This window comes from Acyrthosiphon pisum, chromosome A2 (assembly GCF_005508785.2).
Source record: "Acyrthosiphon pisum isolate AL4f chromosome A2, pea_aphid_22Mar2018_4r6ur, whole genome shotgun sequence".
NCBI lineage: Eukaryota > Metazoa > Arthropoda > Insecta > Hemiptera > Aphididae > Acyrthosiphon > Acyrthosiphon pisum.
In genome coordinates, this window is record NC_042495.1 from 809,639 (window position 1) to 833,813 (window position 24,175).

The window sequence follows — 24,175 nt, forward strand, 5'->3', positions numbered from 1 at the left end:
CGTATGTAAGACGGAGACAACACATGCGGGTGTGACGTCCTCTTAAGTAAAATTATATAGCTTAAAGATGTTTTATTATTTAACACACAGATAAAATATGATAAAGATTAAAGTAGTAAATTATATGACACAGTGATACAGATTTAACCTCTTGATTTTTGAAATAGAATAGTATATAATGGTAAAAAGAAAATGTAGGACAAAATAAATACGTCTTATGCTTGTAAAGATAGGTATACGACTGCTTTTATTCAATGTAATAACTCTTTACCAATTATCTTTGACATAATACATATAAAATTTGTATATAATATAATTAATATAATTTTCATTAAATATTATCTTATTTTTTGAATTTTATTATTTTATTACATACTATATATTTTTGTAATTTATAATCTATGCATAGGAATATAAAATACTAAATGAAAAATGGTAATTATAAATTTTTATTTAAACGTAAAGCAAATAATAAAAGTATATTATATATTTTATAATAATGGTAGTTAAAAATAATAATTTGTGTTTGTACTAAGATTATTACAATTATAAAAGGTTAAAAAACGATGACAAGTCACAAAATTATGATCATTATTGTAACTAGTATTATAATACTATAGCGAGAGTATGCATTTTTTAGAGGAGATTGCCATTATAAAAGGGAAACTAATTCTGAAATCATCAATGTTGATGTTTCTGGCTATTTTAAATTTTTGAGATCCCAAAATACTCTCACACTGAACACGCCATATTCATTCTTGTAAAATGTTATGAGTTCAAAAAATTAAGCCCGAGACTACACTTACTAAAAATGTACAAACTTTAAAATGTAACTTGCGTCCCGATTTTTAGTATATTATAACATGGACACTAAAATCTGAATTTTACGTTAACGTTAACAATATATGCATAATATTAATGTTAATATTGTATTTAAATAGCTTATAGTTTTTATTTATAAGACAAAATGTTTTTAGTCAATTGAAGAAAATTAATAGAATTTAATTTTGTACTAGTTCTAATTCTTATCCTCAATATTTTTGTATGGTTGTTCAAAAACCCAACAAGTTTAAACAATTAATTTCTGAAAATGAAAAATTTTATTTTTACATAAATATTTAAAACATAAATCACATTTTAAATATATTTGGCATTTAACAAAATATAAAATGGATTTAGTATTTACTAAAAAAAAAATAAGTTTGGTCTTAAATGGTTACATTCATAACATTACACAATAATAAAATATTACTTAAGTTATATTTTATTTTCAAAATACAATACATATTTAAAATTTTAATTAATAAATAAATGTTTCAACTGGTAAATTTTAAATAGTTATAAATTATAATCTAATACAATAAATTGAAAAAATATCAAACGATGTTCAAGGTGGCACAGTAGTAAATGTTCTTTAAGAGCATGGACACTAAGAAGGTTTAAAGAAAATGAAAATTGAAAAATTCTAAAATATTTTGATACATTTTTAAAGAAATGTTTAAGCAGTTATTGTATAATCACAAAATTGAAAACACACTTATGAACTTTGGTATAAGATGGTATCAATAGTTACATAAACAAAATAAATATACTAAAACCACCAATTTATCAGCCTTAAGAACTTATACTTAATGTTAACATGAGCTTTTTTTAAAAACTATTTCTATTTAAATGTCATAGAAAATGTAATTTGTAATAAAATATAAGCCACTTAATTCACAATTTCATTATAGTGAAAAAAAATGTTTTAACACTAAAATACAGTTTCTTAATAAAAAAATAGTATGTATTTTTAATTAAAACTCAGCAAGTAGACTGCAGTTTTAAATTTAAGAATGTACAGTACAATCTCGGTAATCCGACACATATTAGACCACGCTACTGCTGGATTAACGAAAATGGCAGATTAACGGGGGTTTACATAAAAACTTATTTTTACTTATTGAATTTTACATTTTTACTGATACATATAAAAAATGAATTATTATAATTATATATTTATTATTTATTTATTGTAATTATTATAAAATATAAATAATAATACGTACATGGTTATATTTAATTAATATAAATTATAAATAATAAATTACGTTCTTGCAAAAACCATAAGTACAAGGCATCTCCAACTTCAGGAAACTCACCAGTTTTTAATGTTTTGCGCATTCTTTTCAAACTTTCATTGTTTTTGAGAAAAGACCTCATCTTTATGCAATTTTTTCTTAAATCATATATTGTAGCACGACCTACTCCAAATTCGTTAGCGAGGTTTACTAACTTGTCACCATTTTCTATTTTATTTAAAATTTCTAGTTTTTCAACTAAAGTTAAAGTAGTATGTTTTTGTTTTCGTTAATGATAGTAATTTCATATATAAATACATATTGGTACGTATAGGTAAAAATAGCCAGATTACTGGATGTATCGGATTACCGAGATTATACTGTATTGATTAAATTAGTACCCTTAATTACTACACAAAAAAATATATAATTTTGACTCAATAGGTAACCTATTTCAATTTTTGAACACCCGTGATAACTTATTAAAATATAGAAAATTATACAAATATTAAATAATACAATTAAATTATTTTAATTTGTATGGTGTTATTTAATATTTTTATAGAATATGACAATGTTTCATAACTTAAAATATAATGGACAGAAAATACTATATTTTAATATTATTTAAATTTTTTAATTAATACTTTAAATGCATGTATGTACACATAAAATAAATTATAATATACCAACAATTCACATGTTGACTGCCATGTGACCGTCGGCGGTCATCTGTATTTCTTAGATTGTATACTATTTTGACTGCCTGAGCCACAGTTAATCATTACTACCTCACCACATGACCGCCAGCAATCGTTAATTAATATTGTTTTAAATTATAAACTTTTCAATGGTACTACAATAATGTACCAAAAAGTGTAAAAAAATTTATTTTTATTATTTTTAATATTTTTTCTAATATAATATTATTATATTCAAACTAGGAATGACATGGGAAAATATGTTTGTCATATCAATAATACATATTGTGAAACTGCCGACAGCCACACGAAAGTCAACGTGTTGAATTTAAAAATGTTGTGGTGAGAATTAATATTACACTTTAAATATTAATACTATGAGGTAAGTTTAAAATAAATGAGATCAACGTATAGTAATTACAATTTAGTTTCAAAATTAAACATGTACAGTCTTTATATTTGTATTATTGTATCCAAACAAAAATTTGATAATAATATGGTTTGAATAGCTATAACATTAACAAACTATAATTTCCCAAATAAACTCAAGAATACAAGTATCACATTCAAAATGTTCATTAACTTGTAAATATGTTATGCAAGTAGCAATCTAAATATTTATTTGTGTTTCTTTTTAAAAAAAAAAATGAAGTTATAAATAAAATATAAATAAAATTAAGTAATAACTCATAGTATCACATCAAATTAATGAACATTAAAAAAATAAGTCATTTTGTATACCATAAAATGTATGCATACACATTTCCTCATTTTAATACTGGTAACTAAAATGTAATTCAAATAAAGCTTTCATTTTGAACATTTATAAAAATTAATTATTATCACAATGGCAGTAAAAAAATATAACTATTAATGACAATTAAATAAAAAATGAATTGTCTATTTATAATTTTACTCTTTACATTTTGAATATAAAATAATATATAGATATCCACAGGCCCCCACATCAAATGTTGTGTCCCCGTACTTAATAGATTTATGGGCCCTATACAAAACTCCCAATAAAATACAACTCATTACAAATGATATGGGTGTCCCATATACAATTTCTAGGTAATCATTTGTTAAGAACAGTCTGTAAATTTGTTACCGGTGCCTGTAATTTATTCATTCTATAAAGTTAATGACTGTGTTAAACTATGCTAGTGTTGCATAAACAAATATTAAATTATTGATAACCACGATTACCAAATAAATTAAACCACAAATAACATTGATTACATCTATGATATTTCATCGATCTGTAAGTTACCCAACTAAAATCGGTTAGTTCAAATCGGAAGATTATTGGGCGTTCAAGCAACACCCAGTTTTATTTACAGAACCGTTAGTGGTTAATTGCGATAACGGTTCGGTAAGGTGCTAAAAGAAGTTTATGCAAACACCCTTAATATAAATTTATATCACAAAATAGGTATACCTATCCAAATTTAAAATGTATTTCAATGGGCTCATAAACTCCTTCTAGGGGCCCTGGATATCCATATTGTACGGAAGAGTGGATAATTCTTTCAAACAGAAATAAATATTTTGTTAATAAATTACATGCAATTATGTAAAAGAAACTATTAAAATTACTTCACTCTCATAAGATACCTGTATTATTGGAGCTATTACACGAATTTGACTCCTTTGATTGTTTTAGTTTTTCTGCTCGATCTAAAGCTCTTTCAATTAAAGTTGTTAAATTTTTTATCATTTCTTCATCTGATATTTCTTTTTTCTGAAATAAACAATACATTTTTTTCATATTAGATGCAAAGATTCATAAAAATATGATATTTAATAATTAATTTAATAACATAACAAAAATGTGTAAACATTTTATTAAATAAATCATTTTTAATTACCACTTTTAATGATAATTCAATTGCTTTTGTATACGTATCAATAGCCAAATCCTCTTTTCCAGACTCATCAATATCCAAAGCTTGCTTGAGTAAATATTTGCATCGTTTTAGCCTTACTTTATCCTGGTTTATACTTTCCATATTGTTGGCAGCTTCATTTTGAACTATAAAATTCAAAATAAGCATCATAAACTATGAATATTGAATAATTGATTTTAAATTAATAATATTAATATGAATTGTCGTCTAATGCCAAAATAAAATGAATTTTTATATTGTTCATAATCTAGTTATCAGAGGAAATTAAACTTTTAAATTCAAGTGTAAATTATTTGTTAGGTTTTGATTTTTTCTAACAATATCTCCCTATTTTTTATCACATAAATAGTTAATACAAAATAATGAGGTTTATTATTTACAATTACTTACTGGGCTACAACGGGCACTTATATTATATATTTTATGAAGTCAAAATTATTAAAAATGGTGAAAGTAACTAATTATGAATGATAAACATCTTGTTCAGGTACTAATTTAAAATGTGTGTGGAAGGTGAAATAATTAAAAACATTTTTAAACAAAACCATATTTTAATCTTTTAACTATCAAATATTAAACTGAGATTTTCTGATCAGATTGTTTAAGTTTAAAAGGATGAAGAATTTGTTTGCTTCCCCAAATTCCACTAACAAAACAGGAAAACAATAGATATATACAGGAAGAATAATAAGACAAGTAAACAATTTTCTATTTTCCTTTAAATTACTATATTACTAATATTTAGTCACAATTTAAATTAAAACAACTAGTTATTTTATCAAGAAGAGCCATGTCCTAAAGACTTCATGTAGTATGATCACTGGATATATTTCATTTCAAACCAAAAATACTGAAATTTAATAAATAAAAATAATTAGATCAAACTTGAAATATCTCTAAAATATATACTTGATACTAAATAATAAATGTTATCTGTCAAGTATGCTCCTAATGTTCTTAAATCTGCTTATAGCAATGTGAAAATCAATTTCAAGATTAAAATGGTACTATGGGTCATCAGCATAGATGTAAATTAGTAGTAAGTTTTCCCAAATAATTTAACAGCATTCCCAAAATTGAAATAATTTTGTAATGCCTATTATTATTGCACAAATATAAGTGATACAAAAAATGTCATTCACCAAATCATGCATACATAGTATGGTAAATAGGTAAAAATATTTCTTTTATATTTTTCTATGGGGTACTTAAAAAAAAAAAAAATTACTTTGGTATTCCAAGGCTTCAGCTCTATTAATATAATCGTGTGATTTTTGACACCATTCATTGGCCAGAGGATCGTCTTTTCGTATCTTCCATGCAAGTTCTAAGAGTGTTGCAGCCTCTTTATAATAATATACTGCAGCTTGCATTTGACCTTTACAGTCATAGTCTACCGCTTTATTGGATACTACAATGGCTTCTTCGGCATAGTCCATTTTACTTGAACTACTATATTATAATACGCCTAACAGTTTTACTAATTTAAACTATACTAATGAGGCTTAGGTTTATGGCCATCAACATAAAAGTTCCTGGTTGCTGCAGGCAACACAAGTTCGATGCCGTCCAAACACTTGGTTAGAACAATTTGACAACCTAGTCGCGAGTTTTCTTTTAGAAATGGCGCTAGATCTAGTAAATCATCCTCTTTCTCTTCTGATTCGGGAAGCTTGGACAAATAATCTTCGGCGACATAACAATGACAGGTTGTGCACGCTAATGACGCTTCACAAGCACCTTCCATTTCGACTCCATGCCTAAAAAAATTGAAAGTTATATTACTCTCACAGCAATGATCGTCGACGCCGACACGACATTTTTAATTTATTATTGCCTACCTGTGGGCCAAATACAGAACGTTGTCACCAACTTTTCCCCTGACTTCGGTGCGCTTGCCGTCCCTGTCTACAAACGCCACTTGGACTACGTCAGCTTCGTTTTTCGGATCCTGCCATTCGTATTCGCCGTGCCACAGACTCGGGGTGGTGGACACGAACCTCTTCCGCACGGATGGAACTCCGGACCTAGTCAAACAGACACGACTCGACGGAAGGGTGAGGTGACGGCGTCGATTGCAGAACACACCACGCACTAGTTTTGCCACAGTGACGGGCAAAAACATGCTATATCGTATACTACGCGGATGAACTTCTTATACTCGCGACGGTAATAACAGCACATGCTAGACGGACAAAGTTCGACGCCGGGCGGTAAGTCGAAACCGAAAGTGTAAAGTGCAGACTATTCTTTAATCTATGACGGTGGTGCACTATATTATATTAGTGCAGTTGTTTTTGATAACGCTGCGGCTGCGCATCGACGATACGAAACGTGAACCGTGAACGGCTGCAAATACTCGTAACCGTCCAACCGTGATGACGTCACATGCGGGTATGCTGGATAGTGGATACACAGATATTATATAGATATATCTGTGGCTGAATATCACGATATATACCTAATGAATAATGATAATAATAATTATAAAAAAAATAATAATAACGAACTATAAAAAAATTTGCATAATTCCCCTGGTAGTTTGTACGTAGGTCGTAGGAGGTTAATCGATTTACCGGTATGAGTCATCGAGTTAAGCACTCGAACACTCGATAATAAGTTGTAGATTAGACCTAGAACGTTTGTATCTACTTGAAAGAGTCCGAGACTCGAGTTATGAGTACTTACTGAGTAGTGAGTAATTCTCTTTCTAAATTCTAGGTATAAATGTAAATTGTATAATTTCAATTTGGTCAGAAACGCTTTCGAAATCGAAAATGTTTCTTGTTCAAATAGTTCAGCGTTTGAAGAATCCAGAGATGATTAGCTATCGTTAGTGTGTTTATACTGGTAGACGGAAAAAAAAAACCAAAAGAAAAAAAAACCATGAAAATAAATCCAAATTTTTGTATTTTACTAGGTAAATTATGTATTTATGTCATATTATTCACATACGTATTATTAGTAATAGTATTTATATATTGTTCACATTGTTTGGTTACAGTATGAACTATTTATGAGAATCCTTGTTTTAAATTTTCAATCCTTAGCTATAAAAATTGAACATTTTATAATTTTTAAATACGTTTTAAAAATTTGTCACAATACAATAATAAAATTAATAATTTAAAATAAGTTTCACGTTTTAAAAATTGTCAATACAAACATAAATCAGTCAAATACATAGTCAATACAAACAGTCTACAATTATTATAATAATAATAATTTCAAATAGGTTATACTGTTTAAAAAATTGAACATTTTGTAATTTTTAAATACGTTTATACAATAATAAGATTAATAAATTGAAATAAGTTTCACGTTTTAAAAATTGTTAATACAAACATAAATCAGTCAAATACATAGTCAATACAAACAGTCTACAGTAAAATAAAGTAAAAATAATAAAATAATAAAAAAATTCGTAAGTTATCGATATCTTATTGTATAGAAGATAGCAGCTAAAAAATGTTCAATATCGCGGATACCATTATCATAATCCTCACATAATTTTTTTAATTGGATTTGTATTTTTTTGTACAACGTTTTTCGTCGTTTTTATTGCGGTACTCCTAATTGAATTTGGGCTAGCTTTGTCTTATCAGCTGCCACTTCCAACCTTATTTTGGCTATAATAGTCCAAATTGTTGGATGTGTTTGTCCTACCAATTTACTGAATTTATGGTTCCATCCTTCCGTTGAATTGTCTGTGCGTTCTTCATCATTTAAAGTTGAGTCGTGTACGTTCCATAAATTTGGTGGAAAAATAGGTGGGCAATTTCTTAAAACTATTCTGTTATTTTCATTTCTAACTTGCCTGTATTTGCCATTAACGTATGTTGTATCGAAATAATTTAATAACGTTTCAGCCTCCTCTAGAACAATATTTTTTAAATATGCCATACCATCTTTGACATCTCCAACTGGTAAAAATGCCAAGCCATCCATTTTTCCACAAAATTCAATTAAGTTTTGATCTTCTCTGTATTGTGTCTGGAGCCCTAACTCTTGTAATTTCCGATAGGTTGATTGAGTTAAATGGTAGAAACAACCCTGAATATGTACATGTTGTCCGAGAACATGTGTAATAGCTGTGATAAATTCACGTTCAAAATAAGTGTACTATAGTTAAGCTCGTTTTTATATATTTTTAAATATAAAAATATATATATTATTTTTAATTATTCAAAATGCATTAATTAGGTTACGATAGTCAGTGGCGTATATAGAAATAATTTTTGGGGGTGGGCTATAGTAGATAGAAACTAGCAAGTGATCTATTACTTAGAGGCTACTGCACTCTATATATTTAACAGTTTCTATAAATATATTCGTATTTATTATTTTTCAACAGGCTATGAAGTATTATAACTAATAATAGTACCTAATAAAATATATTGTTGTTCTATTTAAAAATACTGTAATTTCGGGGGGGGGGGGGGGGAGGGGGCTGCAGCCCACTATGCCTACCCCCAAATATACGCCACTGACGATAGTATTCAACAGATAGAACACCTGGGCAGTTGGATTATTGATCAAAACTTTTAATTAGAAAATTAAAAGTTATGTCTAATGAAATATGAATTAATACAGAAAAATATAAAAATTTGGTTTTTATTTTCATGGTTTTTTTTTCTTTTGGTTTTTTTTTCTTTTGGTTTTTTTTTCCGTGGTCTTTTTTTCCTTTGGTTTTTTATATTTTGGTTTTTTTTTTTGGTTTTTTTTCCTTGGGTTTTTTTTCCTTGGTTTTTTTTTCCGTGATTCGTTATACTGTAGCTGTGGTACTTTTCATACAGATAGAAGGTAGATGGGCAATAAGACGCAGATGAAAATTTAAAACTAGTGGTGCCAAAGAACATCCTGCCACCACAAAAATCGGTGACTCTATTATGCGATGAGAATATGTTGGGTTGATTGTGGATGGGTGTAGGCATTCAAATGTAAGTCCGACGATAAGCAGTCGAAACAATGGGGAACGGAAAAAAAGTCCCGGAAAAATTCTTATGGAAAAATAGTCTCGGGGCAAAAAAAGTTCATAAAACTATTAAAATAATTTTTAAAAGTTACAGCGATAACAATTTACACAAATAGGATTTTTATAATAATGTAATATTTTTTTTTCTATTCTGACATCTAACTTAGTGGTATAGATATGTATAATTTTTTAATAATATTATTAACTAAGATTCAATGAGATATTTTATTATAATTTTATAATTGTTAGCTATTATTTTTGTTTAATATTTGTTTTGTATTTAGTAGTTACCTATTATATGATTACATAATTATTAGATATTATCTTTAGAAAACAGACTTTTTACCCCCAAGTCTTTTTTTCCTCAGAGACTTTTTTGTCTATAGACAAAAAAGATGGTATACCATCCGAAATAATGCTTCGATTTCAATTTCAGTATCTTGTTCGATGGGAAAGTGAATCTAATTTGGTGCATTTGGGAGATCAAAATTCCCATTAGTGTTCAAAAGCGCAGAGAAAAAAAAATTTAGGAAAACCGGGAATTTTTACGCTAAATCGGTTTTCGACAAAATCAATTTTGGTTTTTTTTGTAACTTTAAACAAATTACCTCAGATAAATGAAATTTTCATTGGTTGTTTATATTCGCATTTTCTATAGATACATCATAAGATTTTTATTAGGAAATTATGTTAGATTAAAATGTAAGTCATTTTAATAAGATATACGGTGAATATCACACACTGGTGCATCAACTCAGAAAAGACAATAAACGGTTCTATTTGTACTATAGCATGAATAGCGAATGTTTTGACCACTTGCTTTATATTATACACTCGGACATCAAGAGCAGCTAACTACTTTTAGATAGGCTATATGGCTATATCTGCAAAAGAACGTTGTAGCTTTCAGGTAATGTAAAAAATATGTGCCTCAAATAATAACAAGTTGAGTGAGCCTTTTAGCCTTAGAGACCGTAGAGAAGATAACCACCCGTTCATACATTTAAATTAGGTAGGTACTTTTTGAACTTATTGATAATCTAGAAAATAATATGTATAGGTACCTAATTTATATCATGTCTCTCGGTCGTTAAAACTTTAAGAACTCATGGTTGATTGTTACTAGATATATAATCGGAGATAATTTTGTTTTCTAGGTTCTTTTATTTCTAAGGTATATTTTTAAGGCCGTCCTTTGAGAGTGTGTGGGTGGGGGGTCTAACCCCCCACTCAAGATTTTTAAAATATTTATTCAGAAAATTTGGCACTTGGTCAAAGTTTTTGGCAATTTGGGCATCGTCAGTATTTAATAGTATTTTTAATAACATATTATTACATAATGCCATAACGGTAGGTAATAATGTAATATATATGCAGGGGCGTCATTTGGGGGGGGGGGGCAGGGTGTGCAATGGCACCACTAACTTAAAAAATGTTAACAATTGGCCTGCCATTAATACTCCAATGCGCCGTCATAATTAACTTATACATATTTTCATATATAGGTAATATAAAATATATATATTTTATATATGAACAGTAATTACATTAGCTGGTTGCTTTAACTGCTTATAAGCTTTTAATTCTTTGAATTGCTAGCTATTTAAAAGTTGCATTAGTCGTTATGAGTTTCAATTAGAAATATAAAAGGGAAGGAAAGAATATTTACATAGGTTTGCATAGGTTTCCTACATTTATATATATATATAAATATATATTTTTTTTAATGGCCTGGTGAAATGTCAAAATTGGCCTGCCTAAAAGTTTGCACACCCAGAAAAAAAACTGAAATGACGCCCCTGTATATATGTACAGCTAAACAGCTTCATATTATTTGTGTCATAATTACAACATAGATAAACATTATTGCTATAAATATTTAACGGCCCGGTAGCATAGAACGGTAGACGGTAAAAAATCATACATGCAACGTTAAAAAAATATCGGAGTATATTTACGATAATTTCTACCGTGCCGTCGTTTTATCACTGCTATACGCGCACCTAAATTTAATTACATTCGTATCAGTTTTAAACTTAAGGGTCCCGGTGCCAGTTTTTAAAATTTTCCACAATTCTATAAAATTTGAAAATTAAATTTTATATTTTAGTTGCTACCTCAATTATAAGACTTTTCCACTAATCTACTACCCGATAACTATTTAGGGGTGGTTGATAGGGTGTATTATATCGAAAAAAATTACTTTACGGGAATAACTCTCAAGCTTTATAGAATTATCGGATTTTGATGAGTATTTTTTTATCTGAAAGAAGAAGACTTCCTACGGCCCGCATCGATCTCTGATTTTGTATTTTATTTTAAATAATAGTATAAAATAATTTATAAAAAAAGCAAAAATTGTCTTTTTTTTAAAGACTTATAATTAAGTTTGAGATGAAAATATCGAAAAAAGGAGTTCGACGCGGGTTGTAGAATATTCTCCTCTATTAATAAAAAAAAATTATCAAATTTGGTTAACTCTACAGGGCAGGATCATTATTCCCGTAAACCGTGTTTTTGAGGTCAAAATCACATAATTGGCACCGGGCGCCTTAACGACACAAAGATTATCGGCGGGCTTACCGATCACCGATACGATAAATTCGTACCGATGTGGTTTGCCTCATATAAAACTGTACGAGCTCAATTTCATCGTTCCCTACCGTATAGTTACTGTACCGTCTACCGCAGTTGTAGTGTGTCCGCACCTTTACTTTTTCTTAACCGGAAATTGTGCATAAAAACATCAGTTTAAAACAAATATTATAAACGGCTCATAGTTATATAGGCTTACGTATCTAAAAATTGTATACTAAATTTAAAAGTAGATAGTCTCGATTTTTCGAAAATACAGTAACGCTGTCATTCAATTTCAACATTTAACCCAATGGAGTGACTATAGCGCTATATTTTGATACCTATTGGGAGTTTACACACAGAATAGATTATTCTATTAGGTAATCTATTCTGTGATATAAATATACTGTATAGGAACTATACAGTGTATAGTGTATACTATTCAACTATTGTCTATTAATTAATAATTATATAATTATATAATTTTCTAATTTCCCACTTCAACTTATTGTACATTTGTACAGATTGATGATAGTTGAATTTTTCTAAACTAACAAATTTTAATATTATTTTGAATCATTTTATTTCATATAATATGTTCTAAAATATCTTTGATATTATTATTATTTTAGATATATTCACGGACTAAGATATAATATATTATGTATTATATCTTAGTCCGTGGATATATTTAATTGATGTATTATTTATTCGAACAGTTCGTTGTTCGTATATTATCATAGTTATTTAGTTCTCGTGGTCGAGAGATAGTAGTCGAAAGCAGCCATAGTTTTTAATGATAAATAACTTTATTTCTCTCAAAGTGTTGAAACTGATATTTCTTCAGCACAGCTGCAAATGTGATAATACAAATATATTTTACAGATAACCATTAACCATTTTCTAGTGTCACAATTTCTCAGAGATTCTTTTGCGAGCTCCGATTTTTGTGTTTAAATTTTCGTATTCAATTTTAATTGAAGATGGCATCTAAACGCATAGCTCAATCTTCCGTAAACTGGGCAGCAATTGCTGAACGAGTACCGGAAGCGGACAAAGCGTCTTACTTGGCGTTCAAAGCCAAGTCCGATGGATATCTTCGCAAGTATGTTGAGGTCATTTAAAGGCCACACGCCCGGTGTTAAAACAATTTTTATTCACTTTAATATTTGCAAAAATATTTTATGCACGGTTATTATTTGTTTAATAAATGCTTTCAGAATGTTGGCTGCCCCAGCCGAACCATTGAAAATTGATTGGGCGGCATATAAAAATAAAATAGCCGTACCTGGGCTGGTCGACAATTTTGAGAAATCGTACAATGCAATTAAAATTCCATACCCCGAGGACAAGTACACTCCAGCTATTGATAAACACGAAAAGGAAATTGTAATTAATTTTTTCTGTTCCTTACACCATTTACAATAATAGCACAAATGAATATTTGTTAAATGTATCGTTTTTAATTATTAGATCAAAGGTATTGAAGAATTCAAAGCCGAATCAGAAGTGATAATCAAAGCAGCTGAAAAGAGAATTGCAGAAATCAACAGTTTGCTGCCATTCGGTCAAATGACCTTTGAAGATGCTGCTTATATTCAACCGGAATTGACATTGGATTTGGAGAACAAACCATCATTCTGGCCGCATCAAGAGATTGATTACATTAATGACGAACCAGAAGCAGAAAATCCACAAATTGAAGAACAGAAAAAAATTGATGCAGCTCATTAAATAAATAAAAAATGGTTCATAGTTTTCAGTTCTAATTTTACATCATGGTTTTTTCCATAAACACTTAGAAACATATTTATATAGGTACCTATATAAATTTATGGTTAAAATTTTAGATTTTTTTTTTCATGTTTTATTCAAAATTCTGTTAAACATTAATTTTGTAAGAACAAAAGTACAATAACATTGCTTCGTACTGTATAACACTGTTGAATAAATTATAAAAAAAAAAACATAATTTCCAATTATTAATTTATTTTTTACTCCACTGATTAAAAATAGGTAAAATTATGGTTGATATTGATTAATAATTAAAATCTATTATTGCATCTTGATATTCCTAATAATGCATAAGTCAACAAATATAAATATTGATATTAATAATTTTTGCACATATTCTATACTCCGACCCACAAGAGAGTATTACCGTCGCCCGACGAAAACTCGTCCGATTCCGCGCATTCCCCACTACTTGGCATTGTCAATAGCTGTTCGACAACGGTCGATTGTGCTCAACGCTATACGATGTATAGTGGTCCTGGAAATAGGGCCTCGGAACGGTCTCCGCTGTCAGTCTGCATGCGCCAAACGGTAATGCTCTCTCGTGGGCTGGAGTATAAAAGATTTTATAATGGGATAATATAATATGATGAGTTACAGTTGTTGTGGATAAAATTAATCTTGTTATATTACCTATTAAACAGTTAATATTAGTCATAATTGTATAATAACAATTAACTACTAATTGTTGCCGGTTTGAATTTAACATTATTTATTTTAAATCTCCGACAACATTTAAAATCCAAGAACAATATTAGCCTAAATATCATTATATTGTTCTAAAACAGATTTAGGGGAAATGAATCAAAGGATACATGCTTATTCCTTAATAATGTGCAGTGCAATACTCCTGGCAAAATTAAAACTGGTACTTAAAACTTAAATTTGCATATCAGGAATATCAACCTATGGTATATGTAATAAATTAGTTATTTCCAACTTTTTGTACAAATTATATAAATGTATCAAAATGATATGTTATGTTTATGTTATAGAATCATCAAGTGGTAATATCTGTAACGGATAACAATTACAGATTTGATATACAGAATTACCTGTATCAATAGTTTTTAAACAACATATTTTATGTTTAAATTTGGATGAAATTATATTTAAATACAAATTATAGTTATTTTGATGTTAATTAAAAATATTATTCTTAAGCACTTGAAACTTATATTATATGTATTACATTTTATATATGCATAGCATTTTCTAATGCAATGTTTTCGGAAAAAAATAATTCAATGCTATAAATTACTTTAGTAGTAATAATATCATGAAATATACTTAATAATATAGGCTGAAAGACTGCTCAGAATCGTTTTTTTATACAATGATTATATATTATGGAATTCCATTAACACATTCATTACCACAGTTATAGATCTATATCTGTGTCCATTACAGTGACCCACTCAACCTAAACCACTTGTCCACCTTTATTTAGATTCTGAGTGGGACGATTAATGTATTGATTTTACAATGATGTATGTTTTTTTTGTGTCTGTTTACACGATAAGAAGTCGAAAAAATGCTTCGATTTTCAACTTCAGTATCTTGTTCGATGGGAAAGTGAATATTGTTGGTGCATTGGGGAGGAAATTAGAAACTGAAAATGTCCGTAAACAGCTCGAAATAAGTCAAATATTTTGAAAATGTAGTGTCAAAAGTTAAAATGTCCCAATAGTTTTCAAAAACACCTGGAAAACAACATAAAAATTAAGGGAAAACGGGAATTTTTACGCAAAATCCATTTTGGTGTAACTTTATAACAAATGAACGTATATAGGTACATGAAATTTTCAATGGTCGTTTCTATTTGGATTTTCTATACACGATAAAATGTTCAGAATATTTTGATTTGTTTTGAACTGTTTAGGAACAATTTCTGTTTCCAATTTTATTAGTCTTTTTTCTATGAATGTCGATAAAACTATTTGTTGGGTAAAAAAGCTTGAAAATTGAATACAAAGCTCCTACTACCTATATTGTTACAATATGACTTTCGAATGATATTAAAAATCCTTAGTCACTATAATATAAGCATTTAAAGTTCAAATCTTGACAAAATACGGAAAATTTTCTTTAATCAGAAAATTATTTTGAGTTGAGAATTCATAAAATTTTTCTTTTTAAATCTAAGATTTGAAAATGTAATACAAGTTTCCTCATAAGTTTGTCTACCTTTATCAAAAAAAAAAAAAATGTCGACAAGCAAATATTTGATTAAAATTTGAATTAAAATTTTATGAGCGTTTGAAATTCATATTTTTATAATATTAGATATTCACTAGATTTCTCATGTAGCGGTTTTGTTGTTTTATTGTTATTCAAAAATGAATAACTGTAGATACCTACATGAAAATTTTACTGAATGTTTTTGAAAATATTTTGACTCTTTTTGGGCTGTTTACGGACATTGTCAGTTTTCAATTTTTTTAGTTTTTTTCTATAAGTATCAATAAAATTTTATTTGTTGGGTAGAAAAGCGTGAAAATTGAACGCTTTAAATTTAAAATTTAAAAATTATTTTGTAGTTAAATCACTTTGACTTAATAAACAACTGCAAAACTATTAACTAGGTGGAGATTTCTAATAAATCTTGAAATTGTACCTAAAGTCCAAACACAAAATACTTAACAACCACATATACAGCTGCTTCGCCCTATATTTGGATCCAAACTATCAATACCGCTTACCATAGGCGCAAATAGCGTTTGAGATTTGGGGGGGGGGGGCTAATAGGGCCTTACTTTGATAATATTTAATAAGCTTAAAACAAAATGTAGGAAATGTATGGGAGGGCTATGGACATTTTTTGGGGGGCTTAGCCCCTAAATCCCTCCCTATTTGCGCCTATGATACCTACACACAAAAACCATACCTACATTACAAATCTTTACTGATGTTCATTAGGACTCGAGTTGCAAACCCGGAGGTGTGATTTGTGTGTAAACCAATATGAGTCTTTACATATTATAGACTTAAAAATTATACTGTATTACTGTTAAATAAATCTACTTCAGTAGGTTTTACAAAAAACATTAACACCATAACAATCTTCTCATCTACCGTCATATGGATTCTTCCTGATAAGTGATATAACCCTCTACGTCGCTACAAAATGCACCGGTGCAGATCTAAATTAGGTACATATTTAAATGGTATGATAAAATAATCAAGTTTGTCCTGATGAGTTCTATCAATGAATGGCTACCCTTGTCATGATCGTCATGTGTTATTTTCTACACGTTATTTGTTATTATGTACGTAGATAGTACCTATATTAATTTTCCAGTTATAATATAAAAGAATAATAGAAAAAATGTTATTCATCGATTTTAGTTTAAATTTATTTTAAAAACTATGTATATGTGTATAATATTGTATGTAAGACATGGAATATGGATACTATTATATATATGTATTATATAGGCGGATATTAATATAGAAACACCTACGCTGCGTCACACTATATTACCGTGTACGCACCGCGATAATATCGGTGTAATATATTATATATAAAATTCAGCCATATATATTATATATAGAGTGTCCCGTAGTGTTAGGTTTATTTTTTAAGTAACATTGCGGTATAACGTTATAATAGTATGGAAACTATTAATTCATCACCAAAGAATAATGATGTACGCCATGGGACGTCATTTAGTGTAGGTGTCTATGTATAAGTAGGTACCTACCTATACTGCTGTGCCTACACATATTTGTACCTGAAATTTACATCATTTACTTATATTATATTTATATTTATATAGGTACTTTCCAATCACTTTCATTTTTATCACTCTATATTCATGAGATTAATATAAATAGGTATAAGGCTACAGACATTTGTTGCACTAAAAATTGACTAAAAATACTTTAAATATTGCACTATCAAAATTTAACCTCATAGTGTCAAAATGTAAAGTTTTACTTTTTATTTTTACTCTCTTAAACTGTAAAATAGTTTTAGAGTCGTTAAGAAATTAGTATTTTCGGGCACCAATTTCAGATGTAATAAAATAAATACATTTCTTATAATTCATTATCTACCTATATATACAATATGGGTACCTACCCTTATTATATGTTTAAACCATGATGCATACGGCATACCTACATACAAAGTGCATTCAAAATAAAAATTTAAAAACTGCACTAAACACTTTTCAAATTAAACTTCTGTACTTTTCATAAAACTCATTTTTAACTTACATATAGTATTTTTAACTATATCATAATTTGGAAAAAAGTTTCAAATTCTATAAAATTTGACTCATCCGCGGGCCATACTTAAATAGTTATAGACATCAAAGCTAATTAATTCGCACGAGGAATAGTGTATTGTAATAAATATATTATACAACAAATTAAAACGAATGTTTATTCAACTTAATTTTATTCAAACCATTTCACAGTATATTTTAAATTAACATCATAGGTAATGATACCATATTGATACTGTAGGAAATATAAACGAACGTATATCATATTAGGTATAATATTATAAATTATTAATCATGACAATGTAATATGCATAGTAGGCACGTACATATTATAATATTATAATATTACGTAATAAAAATTATTATTGTTGTTATTTTTGATTTTTGCAACACGAGAATAATTTAATTATAGGTTTTATTAATAAACACTACAGGTATATGGGCAATAAATAACTACAGTTTATATATTAGAATCGAAATAAATAGTTGAATATTAAAAAGCATTGTTTATTATTATTAATTAATTAAGGGCTAATACGGTGCCGTAAATGATATATAATGACGTGATCTTATATATGTGGCCAATGCGCTCACACGCAATAATTAACCGAAGCACGACACCGCGTTGAAAGCGCATTGCTTCCAATAACTTCTCTTCTTCTGCGCGCGAAACGAATCCGTCCGGGCGCGGATTCTGTTCATCATTTGTTTGGCAAACAGGTAGTCGATCAGCGCGATCTCGAGGTTTTGGTCTTCGCTCTGTAACACATGCGAGATATTACAACTTCGTGTCTCGATATTGGTATTTTAATATATTATAACCATTAATCTACATGACCACGGGATATAATATTAATTAATAATAAAAAATACTTTATTGTATTTTGTATAAAAAATATTTTTGTACGTCATATTCCCTGCAGCATAACGTATTTAGAAACAGATTATCGAATTTGACGTGTACCTACATAATTAGTATGATATTATTATTTTGTTATTTTTTTATAAATGTCTTATATTCGTATTATCTGTCGACGAAAACGAGTTCTGAATTCAGCTTTTTAGGCTTTAGCACATATATTACATATTATTATTGTGTATTATATTTATATTTAGGTTCACAGGAACGGTTTTGTTCATACACGCTAATACAGTATAATAATATTATTGTAACAGCTTTAAAGGAAAATGTAGGTACAGCGCTACATAATATATTTCATATCATTTCATATATATCATTCTTACCTACATAAATGTGAAATTATTTTTTTTTTGTACATATAAGTTATTTTTCTTAATATTATTATGTATTTTATAAACGGCTAGTTTACCGCGAGTAAAAATGTAATCATTTATTTATTTAATTATCATACACGATACGCCTATATTTAAACAGTTAAGAGCACGCTGGATCTGGAAACTATTGTAGTCATTATTATGTAATTTAAATAAATGTTCGACCATGGCAAATTAATTATTTTTTTAATAAATATTATTATAAAAAAACTATCAAACTTAAGACTACTTATCAGTTCAATAAACTGCTTGTGTAAATAGCATCCGTAAGCCATTGTTTAAAAATTAAAACTTTCAACTTACTTGGACGATTATTATTTTTAAAATAAGGTATAGCCGTATAATAGGTAGGCGTATTACAACATCAAAACAAAATCGATGTCATTGAAAGCCGCGGTGTTGCGTAAATAATCTGTTAGTTAACTATTAAGAAAAGTATTGAACATTTCCAATTATGAAGATCAAATTACAAACTAAATCAAAAATTCTCTTCTTCTTCTTCTTTAGTTTCGGCCCTTAGACCATCCTGAAAACACTAAACTTTGTCACCTATTTTTGTCCTCCGCTACTTCTCTCCATTTGACACCAGGCTCTATCCTTTCCACTTCTCTCTTCACACCATCTTCCCATCTCAACTTAGGTCTACCTAAGTGGTCTTTTTCCATTAGGCTCTTCTTCGATCACATGCACGTTTTATTAAAGTACCCTGTTTGCGCCAAACATGTCCTGCCCAACTTAGTTTCCGCTTGGCGATCTCTCTGACTATATTCGGCCTCTGAAAAAGTCCTTGGAGCTCCACGTTATGAAGTTTTCTCCATTCATTCGTTTGTCTATCGAATATGGGGCCAACAATTTCCCGTAGAACTTTTCTCTCGAATATCATTAATCTTGATTCTTCTGTTTTTCTCAGCGCCCAAGTTTTTGAGCCGTATAGATCAATTGGTCTTAGTAGAGTCATGTACATTTTGATTTTTAGGGCTTTGGATAAGGCCTTTGATTTCAAGACTTTTTCAAGTCCATAATATCCTCTATTCGCAAGTTGTATCCTAGCTGACACCTCTGTCTTGATGTCGTTATCCTCCGTTATCATCGACCCTATATAGATACTTAAATTGAGACACTCTTTTGAACTTGAGCTCTTAAATTTTGATAAATTGTTCAAGACCGCCATTTCTATTTCTTCGACTAGCCATAAGGTACTCTGTTTTTTCCTCATTAACGGTTAGGCCCACTTTTTCACTTTATCAAAAATACTATCAAAAACTATACCTACACTAACGATGGTGATTGAAATTCTATGCTCCAAAATGTGATGTCGGACATAAACAATGAAACAGCACTAATCTTACATCATTGTATAAATAATACATTCTTTTTAATTTCTCTCCGAAAAAAATTTAAATACTTAAAAAAAAAATTATACGGTCGATTATCACGATATAGGCCTGTACAATAGGTGCTGATATTGACAAATTGACCAATTAAAAAAAATTATAATTTAAATATTTTTATATTTTTTTAATAGGTAATAATATATGTTATGAAATTGTAACATAATATGGATTATTGGGCGGATCAAGTACCTATATTTTTTTTAAATTTAAATAGCTACAAATTTTAGAATGTTAACCACTCCAATAATTTGGATTCGATTTCCATCTATGTTTCATTATGACTTTTTTGATTTTATAATATAATTTTATTCTAGATGAATGTAATTGAGATTATCCCGATATTCTTTATATCAATCGACATACTCTCAAATTGCTCATGAATTACAAACAACTAATGTTTAGAAACAAAAACCAAGTTAAGCAGACATCAAAGGATAAAAAAAAAAATATAGTGTAATAATTATAGGTCGAGTAAAAACAATTATTTCTTTGAATTCTGAAAGGAACAATATAATTTCATCATTGTAGTATGATATAATATAGCCAATATAGGTAATTATATTCGTATAGGTATACAAGCTTTAGCTTTAGCTTTATTGGAACACATTTTATAGAAAACATGTTACATGATAGAAAAAGGACACATAAATGTAATAAATTATATACCTACCTACATAAAATATAAAAACTAATGATAGGTAGGTATAGGTATCTAATTATAGTTGGGAATTAATTGTGAAGAAGTTTGTTTGGTTAGGTATAGTGACGTGGTGTAGTGTACGAGCAGAATACGTTAAATGTATAGAGAATATTCATCATCCATTCTTGTATTTTTAATTAAAAAAATTGTATTCATTTATTTTTAATTAGAAAAAAATCTTGTAGAAGTGTATCTATGTGGGACATCGCGGATAGAGAATCTGCAGTGGACGGACGTTACATTGTATTGTACCTATATTTGTATAAGGAAAGGTGTCCATTGTTCAAGGCCCAAGTATTGATCTGACGACAAGTCTGAAGTAAGATTAAATGATGTATACAAATAATATATATTTATGATGTAAATAAATATAATTCAACGGATGACGAGGAGAATAAGAATGAAATCTACACGTTCTTATTTATATAAACTATATATACTTATAGCCAAACGTTGTGCGGTAAAGGTTGCGTAGATCGTAGATATAGGCATACAACATTTTTAATTAAAAAAAAAGTATATACCTAGTTAAGGAATGTTTATGTTATTTTTCGAACTCAAAATAGGTTCTGCATTTAAAAATGTCTAGGTAAAAACTTCTCAAGTCAGGGTCATTAAACTTTGGGCCCATATAATATTACGTAACAAAAAAAGCAAAAAAGCTATGTAGGTATCTAATATCTATAACAGCTATTACCGATATTACCTAATGTACAAACATATTTATTCGTCGCTGTTTAAACATAATGGGCTACCTATATAGATAGTAGATACATTATTCACAAATGCGCTGTTTCTGCGTTTTAAGACATACTGTTATGTTAGTATTATTGTATACCTACCTAATAATTAATTTTTCCATTATCCAATCGTACATAATATACTTGTACCGATTTTCATATAATATTATACACTATTCGTTAAACTATTTTTACATCATAATACTATCACAATATCACATATTATAAAGTCCATACCAGTGCACAATAAATATTTTATGTTTACTGTACTTTTGTTGTTTTGTCAAAGGTTTTTATGTGCAGGCTAGGTAGGTATATAATATCATACTAGTAACCTATACCAATTATTTTAAGCGTTAATTTGGAACATTTATTTATATTGGCCCCTTAATTATTGTGAAAAGCTGTTCACAAATATTCCGACATAAAAGTCGAAGAAATATAATACGTGTACCTATCGGGTTCATGATATAATAACTTATAACAAAAGGATAAATTAATATTTCTGTATGTATACCTACATAATATTACGCCTATGCATAACACTTTTGGAGCACAAATATTAATATTCTAATGGTTTTTTTTATTATTATTTTTTGATATTTGATCCCTTTTATTTTAATGAAAAGTTAATATATTGCTTTACGCGTAGGTAAATATTGCTATACATATTTCCATACATAAATTAGTCATATATTTAAACACTACTAAATGTATTGTTTTTCATTTATACAGTATTATTTTCATCATTTCATGTTAATTGATAATTATTATACTATTTTATTATTTACAAATTATTAGATTTACAATTTTCAAATTACTCACGTTATAAAAAAGAGCGACACAAAAAATAACGATTTTCTGTTATTTTTTACGTAAATCAGATTTTTAATTAATGTAGGTACATGTGTCTGTAGTTAAATTGATTGAAATCGTTAGTCCATTACGCTGCATTTTATATTATGTAGGTATTTAAAATATAGTACCTACCTACCTAACACTAAAGATCGTAACGGGTTTTGTGAACTTTTTAATATCCTGTTAAAAGTTAATAAGTTTGTATTAAACGATGCACAATTATTTATCAAATTAAAAACCTTAGTTTTTATGGTAAAATCATCGATAGCTGGTTCTTCAATGTCGCGGAAAACATCCTTGTCGCTCATTGACATTATTTCAGGAGAGTTTTCTCCAAGTTCTCTTTGCAGTACTCTCTGGTCTATGACGTTTCCTGTCGTTAGTAGTGGCAATAACACAGTTAAGACCGTAAGTGTCAAAATTATTCCATAAGATAGGAATCCCATCTGTGTGGCCATTTTAAATATTCCTGAAAACCATTTTATGATTACTGATTAGTTAGAAAATGTTTAATGGAAAATCAATACGTATAAGTACGTACAGTCAATTTGACCATATAATGAAAAATTACACAGTCAAATTGAATACTTAATTATTAAATAACAAAAAAATGAATAAAAAATATCATGATATAATAGTTAAATAACTTAAATATTATAATAATATAGATTACGAATTAAGACATTAATTCGTGATTTGAACTAAAGTTTATTGGTTATTAGTAATTTATCTTATTGTATTACATAGATAAAATTATTTATAAAATTATAAATATTAATAAATTAATTTCTAATGCATTAATAGTAAAAAAAGTAGTAGGTACTAGGTAGTAAAAAAAATGTTTTATTAATCATTTTTCGTACAATGAAATACAGAATTACATGTAAACAATTTCTTAAACAGGTTTGAGAGAATATATAAGTTTCTACTCAAGTGGT

General features: G+C 28.4%; 3 protein-coding genes across 3 annotated transcripts in view; 1 reads left to right on the forward strand and 2 right to left on the reverse strand.

Moving 5' to 3' along the window:
• Positions 1–5,380: 5,380 nt before the first annotated feature.
• LOC100159218 (ferredoxin-like) lies at positions 5,381–6,931 on the reverse strand. The gene is given in 3 exon segments (NM_001162589.1): positions 5,381–5,521; positions 5,900–6,431; positions 6,513–6,931. Coding segments are annotated over 2 exon segments (549 nt in total). The 5' UTR covers positions 6,797–6,931; the 3' UTR covers positions 5,381–5,521; positions 5,900–6,166.
• A 6,169-nt stretch (positions 6,932–13,100) lies between these two features.
• On the forward strand, positions 13,101–15,145 carry Atpsyn-d (ATP synthase, subunit d). The gene is made up of 3 exons (NM_001126152.3): positions 13,101–13,328; positions 13,444–13,612; positions 13,697–15,145. The coding sequence occupies exons 1-3, from the start codon at positions 13,207–13,209 to the stop codon at positions 13,955–13,957; spliced, it is 552 nt and encodes a 183-aa protein (NP_001119624.1). The 5' UTR covers positions 13,101–13,206; the 3' UTR covers positions 13,958–15,145.
• Positions 15,146–18,647: 3,502 nt separating this feature from the next.
• LOC100571992 (allatostatin C) overlaps positions 18,648–24,175 on the reverse strand; it is a 21,020-nt gene continuing 15,492 nt past the window's right edge. Inside the window, exons 2-3 of the mRNA XM_003243978.4 lie at positions 23,477–23,706; positions 18,648–19,008 (exon numbers count right to left, since the gene is read on the reverse strand). Coding sequence (XP_003244026.1) covers positions 18,853–19,008; positions 23,477–23,695 — 375 coding nt within the window. The 5' untranslated portion in view covers positions 23,696–23,706 and the 3' untranslated portion in view covers positions 18,648–18,852. The remainder of the gene's footprint in view (positions 19,009–23,476; positions 23,707–24,175) is intronic.

Excerpts from the sequence above, each read along its gene's own strand:
- Atpsyn-d (NM_001126152.3), top strand. The coding sequence starts at position 13,207 with ATGGCATCTAAACGCATAGCTCAATCTTCCGTAAACTGGGCAGCAATT. Across the intron at positions 13,329-13,443 it reads TCCGATGGATATCTTCGCAA|AATGTTGGCTGCCCCAGCCG; the intron begins GTATGTTGAGGT and ends AAATGCTTTCAG. Across the intron at positions 13,613-13,696 it reads ATAAACACGAAAAGGAAATT|ATCAAAGGTATTGAAGAATT; the intron begins GTAATTAATTTT and ends TTTAATTATTAG.